The sequence below is a fragment of the Dipodomys ordii genome, unplaced genomic scaffold (assembly GCF_000151885.1).
Source record: "Dipodomys ordii isolate 6190 unplaced genomic scaffold, Dord_2.0 Scaffold35, whole genome shotgun sequence".
NCBI lineage: Eukaryota > Metazoa > Chordata > Mammalia > Rodentia > Heteromyidae > Dipodomys > Dipodomys ordii.
Window position 1 is genome coordinate 11,333,573 of NW_012267251.1, and position 13,430 is coordinate 11,347,002.

Genomic DNA, 13,430 nt, shown 5'->3' on the forward strand with positions numbered 1-13,430 from the left:
TGGTAGAGTGCTAGCCTTGAGCAAAAGTAGCTCAGAGACAGTGCCCAGGTCCTGAGTTCAAGCCCCAGGACTGGCAAAAAAGAAAAACAAAAAGATACATTGTACCCATTGTTAAATGTTGCAATGGGGATCCCAGACTCCTAGGCCTGAAATCACAAGTATCTTCCATGTATAAGCCAACGCCAGTGGTTAGAGCTGAGCACTTCTTCCTGACTATCCAGTGAGAAAATGGAGCAAGACAACATGTAGACTCTGACAAAGGTGGTCAGGGCTCAAACCCAGGCCTTCCTGATTCCAAAGCTCACACTGTGTGTCAAGAATTTTCTTTTTAAGAGGTGACATTGGTACTAAGGTTTGAACTCAAGAGTTTGTGCTTGCTTGGCAGGTGCTTTTCCATTTGAGCCATGCCCCCAACCCTTTTTTGCCTGTTTTTATAGGTAGGGTCTTTTTTATTTTTCAGGGTGTGGGTGCAGCAAGCTTTATTGGGGTGCAGTGGCGGGCACAGGGCGGGTTCCACCGTGTCGGGGGTTGAGGGCCATGCCGGCGCCCACATCCACGGTGGATGAGTGGGCCTGTCTGTTGAAGTCGTAGGAGACCACCTGGTCCTCAGTGTACCCCGAGATGCCCTGCAGGGGGCCCTCGGACGCCTGCTTCGCCGCCTTCTTGATGTCATTGTACTTAGCGGCCTTCCCCAGGCAGCAGGTGAGGTCCACCACGGACATGCTGGGCTGGGCTGGCGGAGGCCACGCTGGTCAGCTGGCTGTTGAGCTTGGGCTGTGCTGGCCCACGGCCGTGGCGGCGCCCGTAGCCACGGAGATGGCGTTCTTGAGCGAGTTGTCGTCCTTCTCGTGGTTCATCATGGACCGATGACGCGCCTGGCCGCCCCTCAGCGGAGCCCGGGCCTTCTCCACGGTGGACTCCACCCCTGTCCTCAGCCCCGGCATCTGGCGGGTCTCGCTCCTGGAAGATGGTCATGGCCTTGCCGTAGGTGACCAGCTTGCCGTGCTCAGCCTTGACGGTGCATGGAGTCGGCCTGGAACATGTACACCATGTAGTGGAGCCGATGGAGGGGTTGTTGGTGGCCACCACATCCACCTTGTTGGAGTTGAAGGCGGCCCTGGTGACCAGGCGCTGAGCTTTACCCTCGGACTCAGGAAGGCAGGCTGGCGCTGCATGAGAGGATGCCACCCGCCAGGAGCCGGCAGGAGCCAGGAGCCGGCAGGAGCTGAGAGCCGAGGTAGGGTCTTAGGCTTTTCGCCTGGAACATGCATACCATGACTCCCAGCTTACTTGTTGGATTGAGGGGCAGGAAGTGTCTCACTGAATTTTTGCTGTTGGCCTCAAACCACGATCCTCCCAATCTCTGCTTCGCAAGTGGTTGGGATGGCAGGTAGGAGCCATCGCACCTGGTCTGGTTCAAGTTTTAAACATTGGAATATTTGAATTATGAAAAAGAATATGTGTGAGCATACATTTAAGATATAAATAAAGTCGGGTGCCAGTGGCTCACCCCTGGAATCCTAACTACTCAGGAGGCTGAGATCTGAGAATCATAATTTGAAGCCAGCCTGGGCAGAAAAGTCTCTAAGACTCTTAGCTCCAATTAACCACCAGAAAACTTTACATGGCACTGTGGCTCAAAGAGGTAGAGAGCTAGTCTTGAGTGAAAAAGGTCAGAGTTAGCACCCAGGCCCTGAGTTCAAGGCCTACATCCAACAAAAAAACAAAAACAATAACAACATATATATATATGATATATATATACATATATATATGATATATATATGATATATAAGAAATCATATATATGATATATAAGAAAGCATATATATATATGATATATGACACACACACACACACACATATATATATATATAGAGAGAGAGAGAGTGTGAAAGAGGGGAGAGAAAGGCCCCACAACTAGTTGAGGGGAGAGACCATTTCCAGTGCAGACCAGCTGTCTCACTCCCTGATCTACTCAAGTAAACCCCAGCTATACCCTAGGTTCTTTTGGTTTGGGTTGTTTGGCCACATGGCTTTCTGATAAATACGTGGGAGGAGAAAGCACTCTGGTGCTTGGTTTGGGACTTGCTCTGTGTGGTCTGTGTGGCCCATGGGCTGGCTGCCTTCCACCTGCTCCTGACACTCAGCCCGGGGTGCCTGGCTGGAGTCTTTCCATTTCAACAGCAACGAACTTGCGTTGTTTGACCACAGAACTCTTCTTTCTCCAGTTTCCTGTGGAAGGACAGGTGGGTCGCTTCCACTTTCTCTGTGTTTTGTTTCACTGCGCCCACTTTCTCATCGTTCTGTTTTTCTCTTACAAACAATGCTACAAAGAGAAGCTTCAATCTTGTCCTCTGAGGGCCTGACAGGACTGTCCATGTGCAGGCCTCAGGGCCTGTGTGCTGCATTGTACTTAACACAGCCACGAAGTTGACCCATCAATTGGAGGAGGGTCTTTTGAGTGGCCAACTTTGGGCTTAGCCAAGGGAACCGGCTCCAAGATGTTGGCTAACTGGAAAGTCCTGAGATTAACCTTGGGGAATAGCTAAGTGCAGCAGGTCCATGGCTGTTCACGGGACGGTGCATGCTCTCGATAGTTTATCTCCGGAGCTGAGCTGCTGAGGTTGGAAACACTTGCTGTTATTGACTGACCTCCCTGGAGAAACTTGGCTTCCTCACCAACACAAGAGAACCGAGGAAAATTGAGGTGATCTCACTGCACCTGGGAGACTGGGCGTCTGTGCCAGGGCTGGGGGGGAGGCCGTAGGGTGTGTCCAGGCCCGTCTGAGGCCCAGTCCCCACGCATCAGCCTCAGAGTCAAGGCTGTGTGGGTTGACCACGGGAGCAGCTAATTCCTGGGAGGGTAGCTCCTCTCTTAGCTGCTTCTTCCTCTTCCTCTTCCTCACACCCCCTTCCTTCTGCCAATACTTATTTTCCTCCCCTCCTCCCTTTTGATTTGTGTACCAGTACTGGGGCTTGAACTCAGGGCCTGCGCCCTGTCTCAGCAGAGGCTCTTTCTTTGGAACAAAGTCCCTTTCTTTGGAGCCTTGAGGACATCGAGGCCCAAGACACCAACAGTGGCTTGGGGTGGAGACCTTCTGTCCTCATGGTTGCCTGCAAATGGCAGGCGGGGGAGGGGGAGGGGGAAGCAGGTGATGGGCCCCAGGAGAGCAGTGGTAAGAGGAAGCATGGTGCAGACAATGACAGATGGAGATGGAGCTGGACAGGTGGGGAGGAGGGGAGGAAAGGCCAGCGCCCTCTTGTGGAGTCCTAGATGCAGGTGAGGCTCTCCTGCGTGTGCCTGTCCCCAGCATCCTAATAGTTGTCTTTGTTTTGTTTTGTTATTGTTGCTCATTTGTGCCCTAACTGGGGCTTGAACTCAGGGTCTGGGTGCTGTCTTTAGCTCAAGTGGGTAGGCTGATGCTCTACCACTTGAGCCACAGCTCCACTTCTGGCCTTTTGCTGGATCATTGGAGTTAAGAATCTCACAGACTTTCCTGACTGGGGTTGGCTGTGAAGCATGATCCTCAGGTCTCAGCCTCTGGCCTGTCTAGGCACTGGCATCGAACTGTGTTTATTATTCTTAGAGGCTACACCTCTAAGTCGCCCTTCCCATACATGTGCACACACACACCGTACATGCTACACACAGGGCACATCTGTCTCCCCCCTCCCCCATGCATACCCGTCCACTGAGTGTCTCACACACACATATACACACCCCACTGCCTACCTGCCATCCTGGTACAGGCTTTGCCCCTGCTGAGCTGACTCCTGTAGCCCAGGTCTTCCATCCTGAGGAGCTGTGTAGCCTGGCTTCAGGGAGCAGGTGAAGGAGCTACCGTAGCTGGGGTCTGGGAGGTTGGGGGTAGGGGGGCCTGAGTGGTTAGGGGCCTGGGGGGTTGGGCAGATTGCCCAGTGTGCAGTGAGGTCTGAGATTCCCTCAAGCATCGGACCGCATTTCTCCAGCCCTGTTAGGCAGGATGGCAGCCAGCCACCCAGACTAGCATTGTTTGGTGATAAGATTTGGCTGTTTGTCCCCAGGCCTCAAGGGCATGTGTGCTACCCACAGCCCTGGCCTGGATGCTTGTCTTGGCAGCTGGGCAGAGGCATCTTGTTGATTTGAGTCTTCTCTGAAGTCAGAGTCATGGAGCAAGGGGACACGGGTGGCGCCCTGCTGTCCTGCCCAAGTCCCGTGGGGGTCACGGCCCCGTGGGGGTCATGGCGGCAGGTTGAAGTCACGGCCTCCAGGGTCCCCCTCTCCACCTCGTGGGGTGAGAAGTTGGGGACCTGGCTTAGACTCGGGAGTTCACTCCACCCTGGGGACTGGTCACCGGTCCCCTAGTTGTGATGACACAGGTGCTTGGGTCCTCGGCCCCTCAAATCAGCCCTCCCCACTTGGAGCCTGCTGTCCAGGCTTTGCTTACTGAAAGTGTGACATGTGTGGCCCGAGCCTAGGGCTGAATTCCAACGTGGCTGTGCTCTGGACGGCCACGCACTTCCCCCGTCAGGCTGCAGCGGTGTGTGTCAGAGGACTACGCAGGCTGGGCCCTCACTTTGGAGGGTGCTGGAAGCTCATGGCTGGTTTAGGACCCACTTCACAGACAGTGACCAGCTTCCGGGAGGAGGGCCTGTCCTCCACAGAAGCCTCTGTTGTTGCCATCTTGAAATTCTTTTTTTTTTTTTTTTGTCAGTTGTGGGACTTGAACTCTGGGCCTGGGTGCTGTCCCTCAGCTCTTCAGCTCAAGGCTAGTGCTCTACCACTTGAGCCACAGCGTCACTTCTGGTTTTCTGAGTGATTTATTGGAGATAAGAGTCTCACGGACTTTCCTGCCTGGGCTGGCTTTGAACTGCGATCCTCAGATCTCAGCCTCCTGAGTAGCTAGGATTACAGACGTGAGCCACTGGCACCTGGCTATGTTCTTTTTTTTTTCTTTCTTTCTTTTTGTCAGAGGTGGGGCCTGAACTCTGGGCCTGGGCGCTGTCCCTCAGCTCTTCAGCTCAAGGTGCTCTACCACTAAAGCCATAGCACCACTTCTGGCTTTTTCTGCTTATGTGGTGCTGAGGAATTGAACCCAGGGCCTCATGCATGCAAGGCAAGCACTCTACCACTGAGCCACCTTCCCAGCCTTGAAATTCTTAGTTTTTGTGTGTGTACAAGTACATGTGCATGCATGCACAGACTTGAACTCAGGGCCTTGTGCTCTTACTTGGCTATTTGTTCAAGGCTGTCACACTACCACTTGAGCCACAGCTCCACTCTGGCTTTTTAAAAAAAAATCTGTTTAATTGGAGATAAGAGTATCATAGATTTTTCGGCCTGGGCTGACTTAGAACCTTAATCCTCAGATTTTAGCCACTTGAGTAGCTAGGATTACAGGCGTGAGCCACCAATGCCTGGTGTCATTTGCGTTTTGAACTATCAATTTTTTTTTAAATTTAAAAGGCAAATATGGAGAGTGAGGGAAAGGCTGCCATTGTCCAAAAATAAATATACTCTTTACCTGACTTAGGTAATTGTAACTCCTCTGTACATCACCTTTATAATAACAATAATTTTTTAAAGCAAATATGGTTTTTATCCTAGAGAAATGCATTCCAAGACACCCAGTGGATGGCCGAAACTGGATAATACTAAAACTGACAAACGTGCCTGTCGGATACACACACAGCTGTGATAAAGCTCAGTTTACAAATAAAGCCCAGCAAAAGCTTAACAACTGATGATAAAATAAGACAGTCACAGCAATATACGGTAATAAAGGGTACACGGCTGTATATTTCAAATTTCTTGCTGTGTTGAGAGGCAAGGAGGCAGTGTCTGTTGATGGGATACAGAGCAGAAAGGAAGACCACTGTGACAGTCAGGCCACTGTGCCAAGATGACTCCAACACAAGCGCTTGATCTTCTCGAAGCACTGTGATAACGGGGTGATCATATGATTGCTGGATAGAGCAGGTCGCCTATTCGGGGCGAATGTGCTGGATGAAAGAGTGATTCACATCCTGGGTGGGACAGCATGAGATTTCGCCACCCTCCTCAGCTTCTCACATGCTTTCCGAGCAGTCAACTGTTCATTTCGGAAATGTTCAGTGTAATTGTTCTGGCCCACAGTTGCCTGTGGGCAATGGAAATGGAAGAAAAGGAAATCAGGGACCCAGGGGGATGCTGCCCCATAAAGGATAAAATTTAAAAAATGAAGGCACATTTACTGGTTGTGCACATTTAGGAGTGGTCCACCTGCCCTCAGCAGTGCCCGAGCTGATGGGTACGTACCCACCCGCCAGTCCCTCTGCACGCTGACCGGCGGTGTATATGCAAAGATGCCACCCCCTGTGGAGGATACACCCCTGCAGGACACAGGTAGGGCTGTCAGCTGTCCCACTTGGCTGCCACACTCCCGGGCTAGGTGGGAAGGGCCCGGAGAGGGGCTCCTGAAACTCCCTTGCCTGCTACTCCAGGAAGCAAATCTTTGGAGCCTGGTCCTAGGCTAGCACTCCCAGGGTCTGCTTGGAACTTCAGAAGGGAAGGTGGGAGCCATGTCTGTGGTGGGCATGAACGTGACCAGTGGAGGTCCTAAAGGCTCGCCTTGTCCACCTGCTGCAGGCCAGGCTGCCCTATCTGTGCTCTCCAAAGCAGAAGAGAAGAGGGTGGCCTTAGGATCTGCAGGGAGAGAGAAGCCCTGAGCTCTCCTGGCTCCTCCTCCTAGCATTTGTCTCCAATATCATTCTGATTCAAGTCTATTGCAGGTTTTCTTTTTCTTTTGCCAGTTTTTTAAGGTATTGAATTTTTTACCTCCTGTAAATTTGGGCTTAGCACCTCCAGAGCTTTCTTTGATCATTGGCCTGGACAGCATTTCCTGTGCAGCCTGGAAGCAAGTAGCACTGCTGCCCTCTGGTGGCCAGTTAGAAGAGCACAAAGGCACCTTGGGGGAACCGAGCTGCTAGAAAATGAATATCCTAGATAAAGAAAATGTGGTATATATACACAATGGAATTCTATGCCTCCATCAGAAAGAATGACATCGCCCCATTTGTTAGGAAATGGAAAGACTTGGAAAAAATTATATTAAGTGAAGTAAGCCAGGTCCAAAGAAACATAGGTCCCATGATTTCCCTTATTTGCAATATCTAGTATATGTCTGAGTCAGGCAGAAAAGGTCAGATAAGGTGATGTTAGAGAAATGAACCCTAAGATATGTATACAAATTTTTTTTTGTTTCATGCAATTGTTTCTAACACATTTATAAGATGATTTCTTTGTTGCTTTGTATGTCCCTCCCCACAGTATAACCCCTTCTTTCACTGCATTTGATGTAGGTATAATTTGTGGAGGGGAAGGGGAAAAACAAACCATTTAAATAGGGATGCAGGTGGACCCATTGCAACCATGAGATGTACAAGTCCTTATGTCGAAAAACGAACTTTACAACTTTGGTGGGGGGGGGGAAGAGGATGGGAAGGGATGGGAAGGGTAAACAAAGGAGGAGGCTGCAATGCTTGATAAGAAATGTACTCATTTTCTTGCCCATGTAATTGTAACCCCTCTGTACAGTATTTTCAGACAGACACACACACACACACAATGAATATCCTTTCCCGGTGCCTGGCCTCCAGAAAGCTGGCCCTCAGCCCGAGCTTTACTATTCCCTCTCCTGAAATGCTCTTCCTCCAGCTCTCTCAGGTGGCACCCGCTCTCAAGGCCAAAGGTCCCGTCCTCGGGGAAGCCCTTCTGGATGGACTACTTTGTGTAAAACAGCACTTCCTCCCAGCCCGTCCCGGGGTCCCACGTTCACGTTGTGCGTGGCATTTGCCTGCTCTCTGGGAACACCTGCTCCCGTGCTGTGGCTTGCTCCGGGAGGCCAGGGCTGCTGTCCTGTTTGTCACAGGACCTCCGTGCAATGCATGTGGCAGGCACTTAAAGATACTTGCTGAAGGAAGAAACAAATGCATATCAGCAACAGCAACTGAGATATCAGTGCAGCCTCTGGGCCCCCAAACCATACTCTGATATGCACAGGGCACCGGTCACCCCCATCTAACACAGACACACCCTTGGGAATAAGCTGTGGAGCCTTGAGCAAGGAGGAGGGGGAGAGAGCCCCTGACAGCTGGTCCTCCGGAGCAGAGGGAGTCTCAGGCCTCTGCCAGCAGGGGAGGCAGCCCCAGGCCCTGGGTGGGGATCTCACACCCTTGCCCTTTGGTCTGGTTGCTGTCCAAAGCTGTGTTAGAGAATCTGGGGGTGTGCCATGGGAAGGGTGGAGGAGGTCTGCATGTGAGGAGGTCATCGGTGGGAGCAGGAGCCATCAAGTCTCTTGGGACTTCTCCAGGGCCCAGGTTTACCTGGGACATTCTAGGCTTCATCCAGGCCCCTGAGGGCCCGGCCCTGTCCTCTCCGCAGTCCGCCCAGGCAAGGGCTGCTCTGATTCTGGGTTCAGCAATGGGCAAGAGCTCTGGCTGCAGAGCCTCTTGCTTATTAGCTGGACACAGGCAGGCAGCGGAGTAGGGGGTTCGAGCCTAGCAGGAGCAGGCTCTGGGCATCCTGAGCTCAAGCTGGACATCAGCAGCACCTGCTCCTTGGCTGGCCTGGCGAGAGCTTGATGGAGTCCATGAGGTGGTTTTCTAGGATGCCTTGGTACTAAGGAGGGAAAGAAGAGTCAGTGATTGGGGCCCGAGCACAGTTGTTCCTCCTCCTCCTCCTCCTCCTCCTCCTCCTCCTGATCCTGGGATTAGAGCTCAGGGTCTCATGCTTGCTGGGCAGGTACTACCACTTCAGCTCCAGTTCACTTTTCTCTCCCTTTCTTTCTCTTTCTTTCTTTCTTTCTTTCTTTCTTTCTTTCTTTCTTTCTTTCTTTCTTTCTTTCTTTCTTTCTTTCTTCCTTCCTTCCTTCCTCTCTCTCTCTCTTTCCTTTAGTTTTTTTTTTTCAGGTAGGTTCTCCTGTTTTTGCTCAGACTAGCCTCAGACCACCATCCTCCTCCCTTTACCTCCTGAGTAGCTGGGACTACGAACATGTGCCACCAAGTCCAGCTTCCTTTGTTGAGGGGAGGTCTCCCTAACCTGTGACTAGATTAGACTGGTTCCTCAGCTCTCCTTCCCCAGGAGCTGGCGTTCAGGTAGAAGCCATGGAGCTCAGCCCTTTGCTCTGCTTTAATGGCTTGGGCAGGCTTGTCATCTTTCATTTTCTATGGTATTGTTGAGAAACTGAGGCCCAGAGGAGGAAGCCACCGACTTCCTACCCTCCTCTTTCTCCTCTGTTCCCCTCCTCTTCCCAGAAGCTCAGAGCAGTTCAGTGGCCAGATTTGGAGGCCAGGCCTCCTGACCTGCAGCCAGATCTCACACTTGCCATTCACCAGAAGGGAGAACTGAGGCCACGTGTTGATTCCGACAGAGACTATGATGACTCACTCTGTTGCTTCTGCTGGAGAGCTCTCCCTCCCCCCACCTTCCCTGTGCCTGGCTGACCCCACCCTCTTCTCTCTGGGAACCTGAAAGAGCCCCACGGCTCCTTTCCTCTGTCCTTCAGTCACTTCTTGGCCCTTCTGCCTCCCTGCCCTCTCTCCCGCACCAGCAGGGGACAGGGGGTGGGGGCATGTGTGTGTGTGTGTGTGTGTGTGTGTGTGTGTGTGTGTGTGTGTGTGTAGGGCAGGCTCTTCGCCATCAGACAAGTTCTGGGCCACTCTGCTGACCTTTTCCCCATCAAGAGATCCTTCCTTAGGATCTGGGGGGTGGGTAGGATGGTAAGGGGACTTCTTCAAGGCTATGGGCTCCACAGGCTGAAGGATTTCATTTTCAAGCAACCCTGGGACCCCTTCCTTTGCGGTGCTTTTGGCTGCTTAATGGGATGTACAACCTATTCTTTTGCCAAGAAAGGATGTTAACGAAAGAACAAGTATCCCATGTTGGGGTGGGGGGTGGGGGAGCTCACGCCTGTAATCCCAGCTACTCAGGAGGCTGAGATTTAAGGGTCACAGCTTCAATCCCGTGGGGGAGGGGGGGCAGGAAAGTCCAGAAGACTGTTATCTCCCATAAACAAACCAGAAGTAGAGCTGTGGCTCAAGCTTTGAGCACAAAAAGCTCAGGAGTTCAAGCCCCAGGAGCTAGCACATATGCAAAAGAATAGCATTGGGAAAAGCCGGGTCCCTGTGGCTCCCTCCTGTAATCCTAGCTACTCAGGAGGCTGAGAGCTGAGGATCACAGTTCAAAGCCAGCCCAGGCAGGAAAGTCTGTGAGATTCTTATCTCCAATAAAACACTAGAAAACTGGAAGTGGCGCTGTGGTTCAAGTGGTAGAGCGCTAGCCTTGAGCTGAAGAGCTGAGGGACAGCGCCCAGGCCCAGAGTTCAAGCCCCATGACTGACAAAAAAAAAAAAATAATAGCATTGGAGCCCTGAACCTGCTTTGAGACAGCTTTCTGTTCCTGACCCCCTTTCTCCTCCCTCCCTCCCCCACAGGACAGGTTGTGCCCCGGCTCCACCCTGTGCCCCCCCCCAAGTCCCACCTTGCCTTTACTAAGTCTTGTCTATTTGCAGTAGCCATGTTTCAACCACTCCTGCGACGCCCGCGGGTGCCGGGCACACATGCCCCCTGCTGGCTGGGCTATCCCAGCTGGGGGGCTCAGGCTGTCCCCCTTTCTGATTGGAGGAGTTCTTCCGCCTGGACAAATGCTTGGTCCTGTGGGGCTTCTGTTCGGCCCATGGCTTCAGGGTGAGGCTCAGATCTGGAGTTTTCAGATGCTCTCTAAAGGATCTTGGTAGCTAGTGGATAGGGGACCCCTAACTACTTACCCTGAGCCCCTTTTGCCTCTGGATCTGGGGCACCAGCCATCCTGAGCCCCCTTGCAATGAGTTCAGTAAGGCGACTGATACTCCTGTCCCCCTCCACCACTCCTGTCCTCCCCACATCCCCACCACTACCCCCATCTTCTGTTCTGCACACCCCCCGGCTGGAATCATAACTCAGGGACCGCTCACCCTGGCCAGAGCCCGGGCTGCCAGCACCTCGAAGGCCTGCACCACGTTGATGTCGCTCTTGGCGCTGACTTCGAAGTAGGGCATGTCATTCTCCCTGCACCAGCCTCGGGCCACCTCCTGAGACACCTGAGTGGGGGGAGGAGGGAGAAGGGGTCACCGCTCCTGTGACATGCTCGCGGCCACGCACCGGGGTCACCACCGCGCTCCCAGTGCGCATGCCCCCTCCAAACGCAGGTGCCAGTCAGCCCCCAGGGTGGCCTCGGAGAGTGGGAGCAAACTGTCAAGATGGGGTTACACCGTTCGCGTGCTCTTGAGGTTGGGTTGCTACTCGGATGCTGGGCTCGTAAAGGGAGGCTGCCCCTAGGCTGGTCCCCGCTTCTTCCTCTCACTGCCCCAGGGATTCTAACAACGACGACGAGACTGTGAGCATCATGTCCTCACCATGCTCACTATCCTCCCCTCCACCGCCATCCTCACCTCTTTATCCCCAGCATTACCGCCCTTACCGCCTTCCTCAGCGCCATCCATCGCCCGTCACTACAGCCCTCACCTAGCCACTCTCGCTTATTGAGTGAGTCTACGTGTCTCCTACATTCTCAACAGGAATCTACAATATGCGGTATTTGGGCGGCACTGTTTCCCAGATGAGGGGCCTGAGCCTGGAGAAGCAAGCCCAGAGTATTCGGGGCTGAGCAGGATTCCAACACAAGGCAAGGCAGAATCAGACCTCACTGCACCTGCTGTCCTCCTAAGGCCTGAACCAGAACATTCTTCTTGCCATTGATGCCTTCAAGCCCTTCCAAAGGGAGGGGGCCATACTGGACCCTAGCCAGGAAGGGACTCCCACCCCGTGCCTGTGCTGGCTGGGCAGACCCAGGCTCCGGAGGCCTGGGTCCCCTTGAGTGGTATTCCAGCGGGCCCAGGATGTCCACGGACTGTCCCCAGTCACAACTCCTCTGGCGTCCACCACCACTGCCCTGGCACTGAGCGGTTTGCAGCCTCGGACAAGGGGCTGAGGACCAGGGTTAGCTACACAGTTGCGCTTTGGCCTCTACCTGGTCAGTCTCCCAGGTACTGTGGCTGTGAGCAGAGGAGGGAGAATCCCCAAGCCTTGGTCTCAGGCTCTGGTCTCCAGCTCCTCTTGGAGCTTAGGGCGGAGGGACCCCAGCCCTGGCTCTGGATGCTGTCTCCTGTGGGACAGAGGTGCTCAAGAGCTGTTGAGCAATCAAGGGCCAACCTTCAATGCACTAGAGAGGGGGGAAAATCCCTGGGTTGAAAAAAAAATGTCCCCAAGGTACACTAGGTAAAAACTGGTCTATGTAACTTGTAGGTAGGGATGGAAGTGGGGAATTTGTTCTTCCCCCAGTAAGAATCAATCAGATGAGCATTGGAAATGAACACCCCTTATGACTTGATAGCATCTGAGGTGCTCAAAGGATTTTGTATCTTTCAAAGTATTTGAGGCCAAAGTCTTGACTTAGATTTTTCTTTTTTGTCGGTCATGGGGCCTGAACTCTGAGCCTGGGCGCTGTCCCTGAGCTCTTCAACTCAAGGCGAGCGCTCTACCACTTGAGCCACTTTCCCTTTTCTGGTGCTCCATTGAAGATAAAAGTCTCACAGCTTTTCCAGCCCTGGCTGGCTTTGAACTAGGATCCTCAGATCTCCAGCCTCCTGAATAGCTAGGATGACAGGTATGAGCCATTGGTGCCTGGCTGGACTTAGATTTTTTTTAATTTTTTTATTTTAATACCTCCTTCCTTCTTTATGTCTGGCCTCCTGCCCAGACCCTCACCTCCTCAGGTGCTGTGCATTTAAGGAGGCTCATGATTGGAGTTCAGGAGTTGCCATACACATTGCGGTGGAGTAAAATGGTATAAAGTGACTGCTTCTCCAGAGAACAGAGGATGCCTTGTGTTTTCTGCCCACCTCGCCTTCAGAGCTGGTGTGGGAAGAAAGCCACTGAAGATAGCTTTTCCATTGTCACCTATGCAGTGATGGTTTTATGACTTTTAGAATCACCTTATCTTTTATTTATGAAGCACAAAAGTTATTTATAACTTAGGCTCTGGCAATATATTTGGGATGTGGCATTTGGGGATATGGGAGCCATGAAAAATTTACAAGTTGTAGCTTCCATGAATTTTCCCCTAGGGGTAATAATGAGCTATGAACACTTTTAGTTTTGCACATTCATTGGAGACCAAATGTTTAATAAAGTCAGGCTAGTTTGTATTATTTTACTTGTGATGCTTTTCTAACTCAATACATTAAAATGACTGATGATACAAGTTTAAAATTAGCATGTTTAATACTAAGTGGTAAACCACTAAATCATCTCTAAAAATAGCAATCAAGTACCACAAATTATTATTACTATTTTTTTTTTTTTGCGTCTGGTCGTGGGGCCTGAACGCTGGGCCTGGGCGCTGTCCCTCAGCTCTTCAGCTCAAGGCTAGC

At 52.1% G+C, this 13,430-nt stretch overlaps 1 protein-coding gene across 2 annotated transcripts in view; it reads right to left on the reverse strand.

Moving 5' to 3' along the window:
* Window positions 1–7,560: 7,560 nt before the first annotated feature.
* The window catches only part of Rab7b (RAB7B, member RAS oncogene family), an 18,282-nt gene continuing 12,412 nt past the window's right edge, over window positions 7,561–13,430 (reverse strand). For both annotated transcript variants that reach the window (XM_013017380.1, XM_013017381.1), the window contains 2 exons: window positions 10,974–11,099; window positions 7,561–8,641 (listed from right to left, as the gene is read on the reverse strand). In XM_013017380.1, coding sequence (XP_012872834.1) covers window positions 8,564–8,641; window positions 10,974–11,099 — 204 coding nt within the window. In that variant the 3' untranslated portion in view covers window positions 7,561–8,563. The remainder of the gene's footprint in view (window positions 8,642–10,973; window positions 11,100–13,430) is intronic.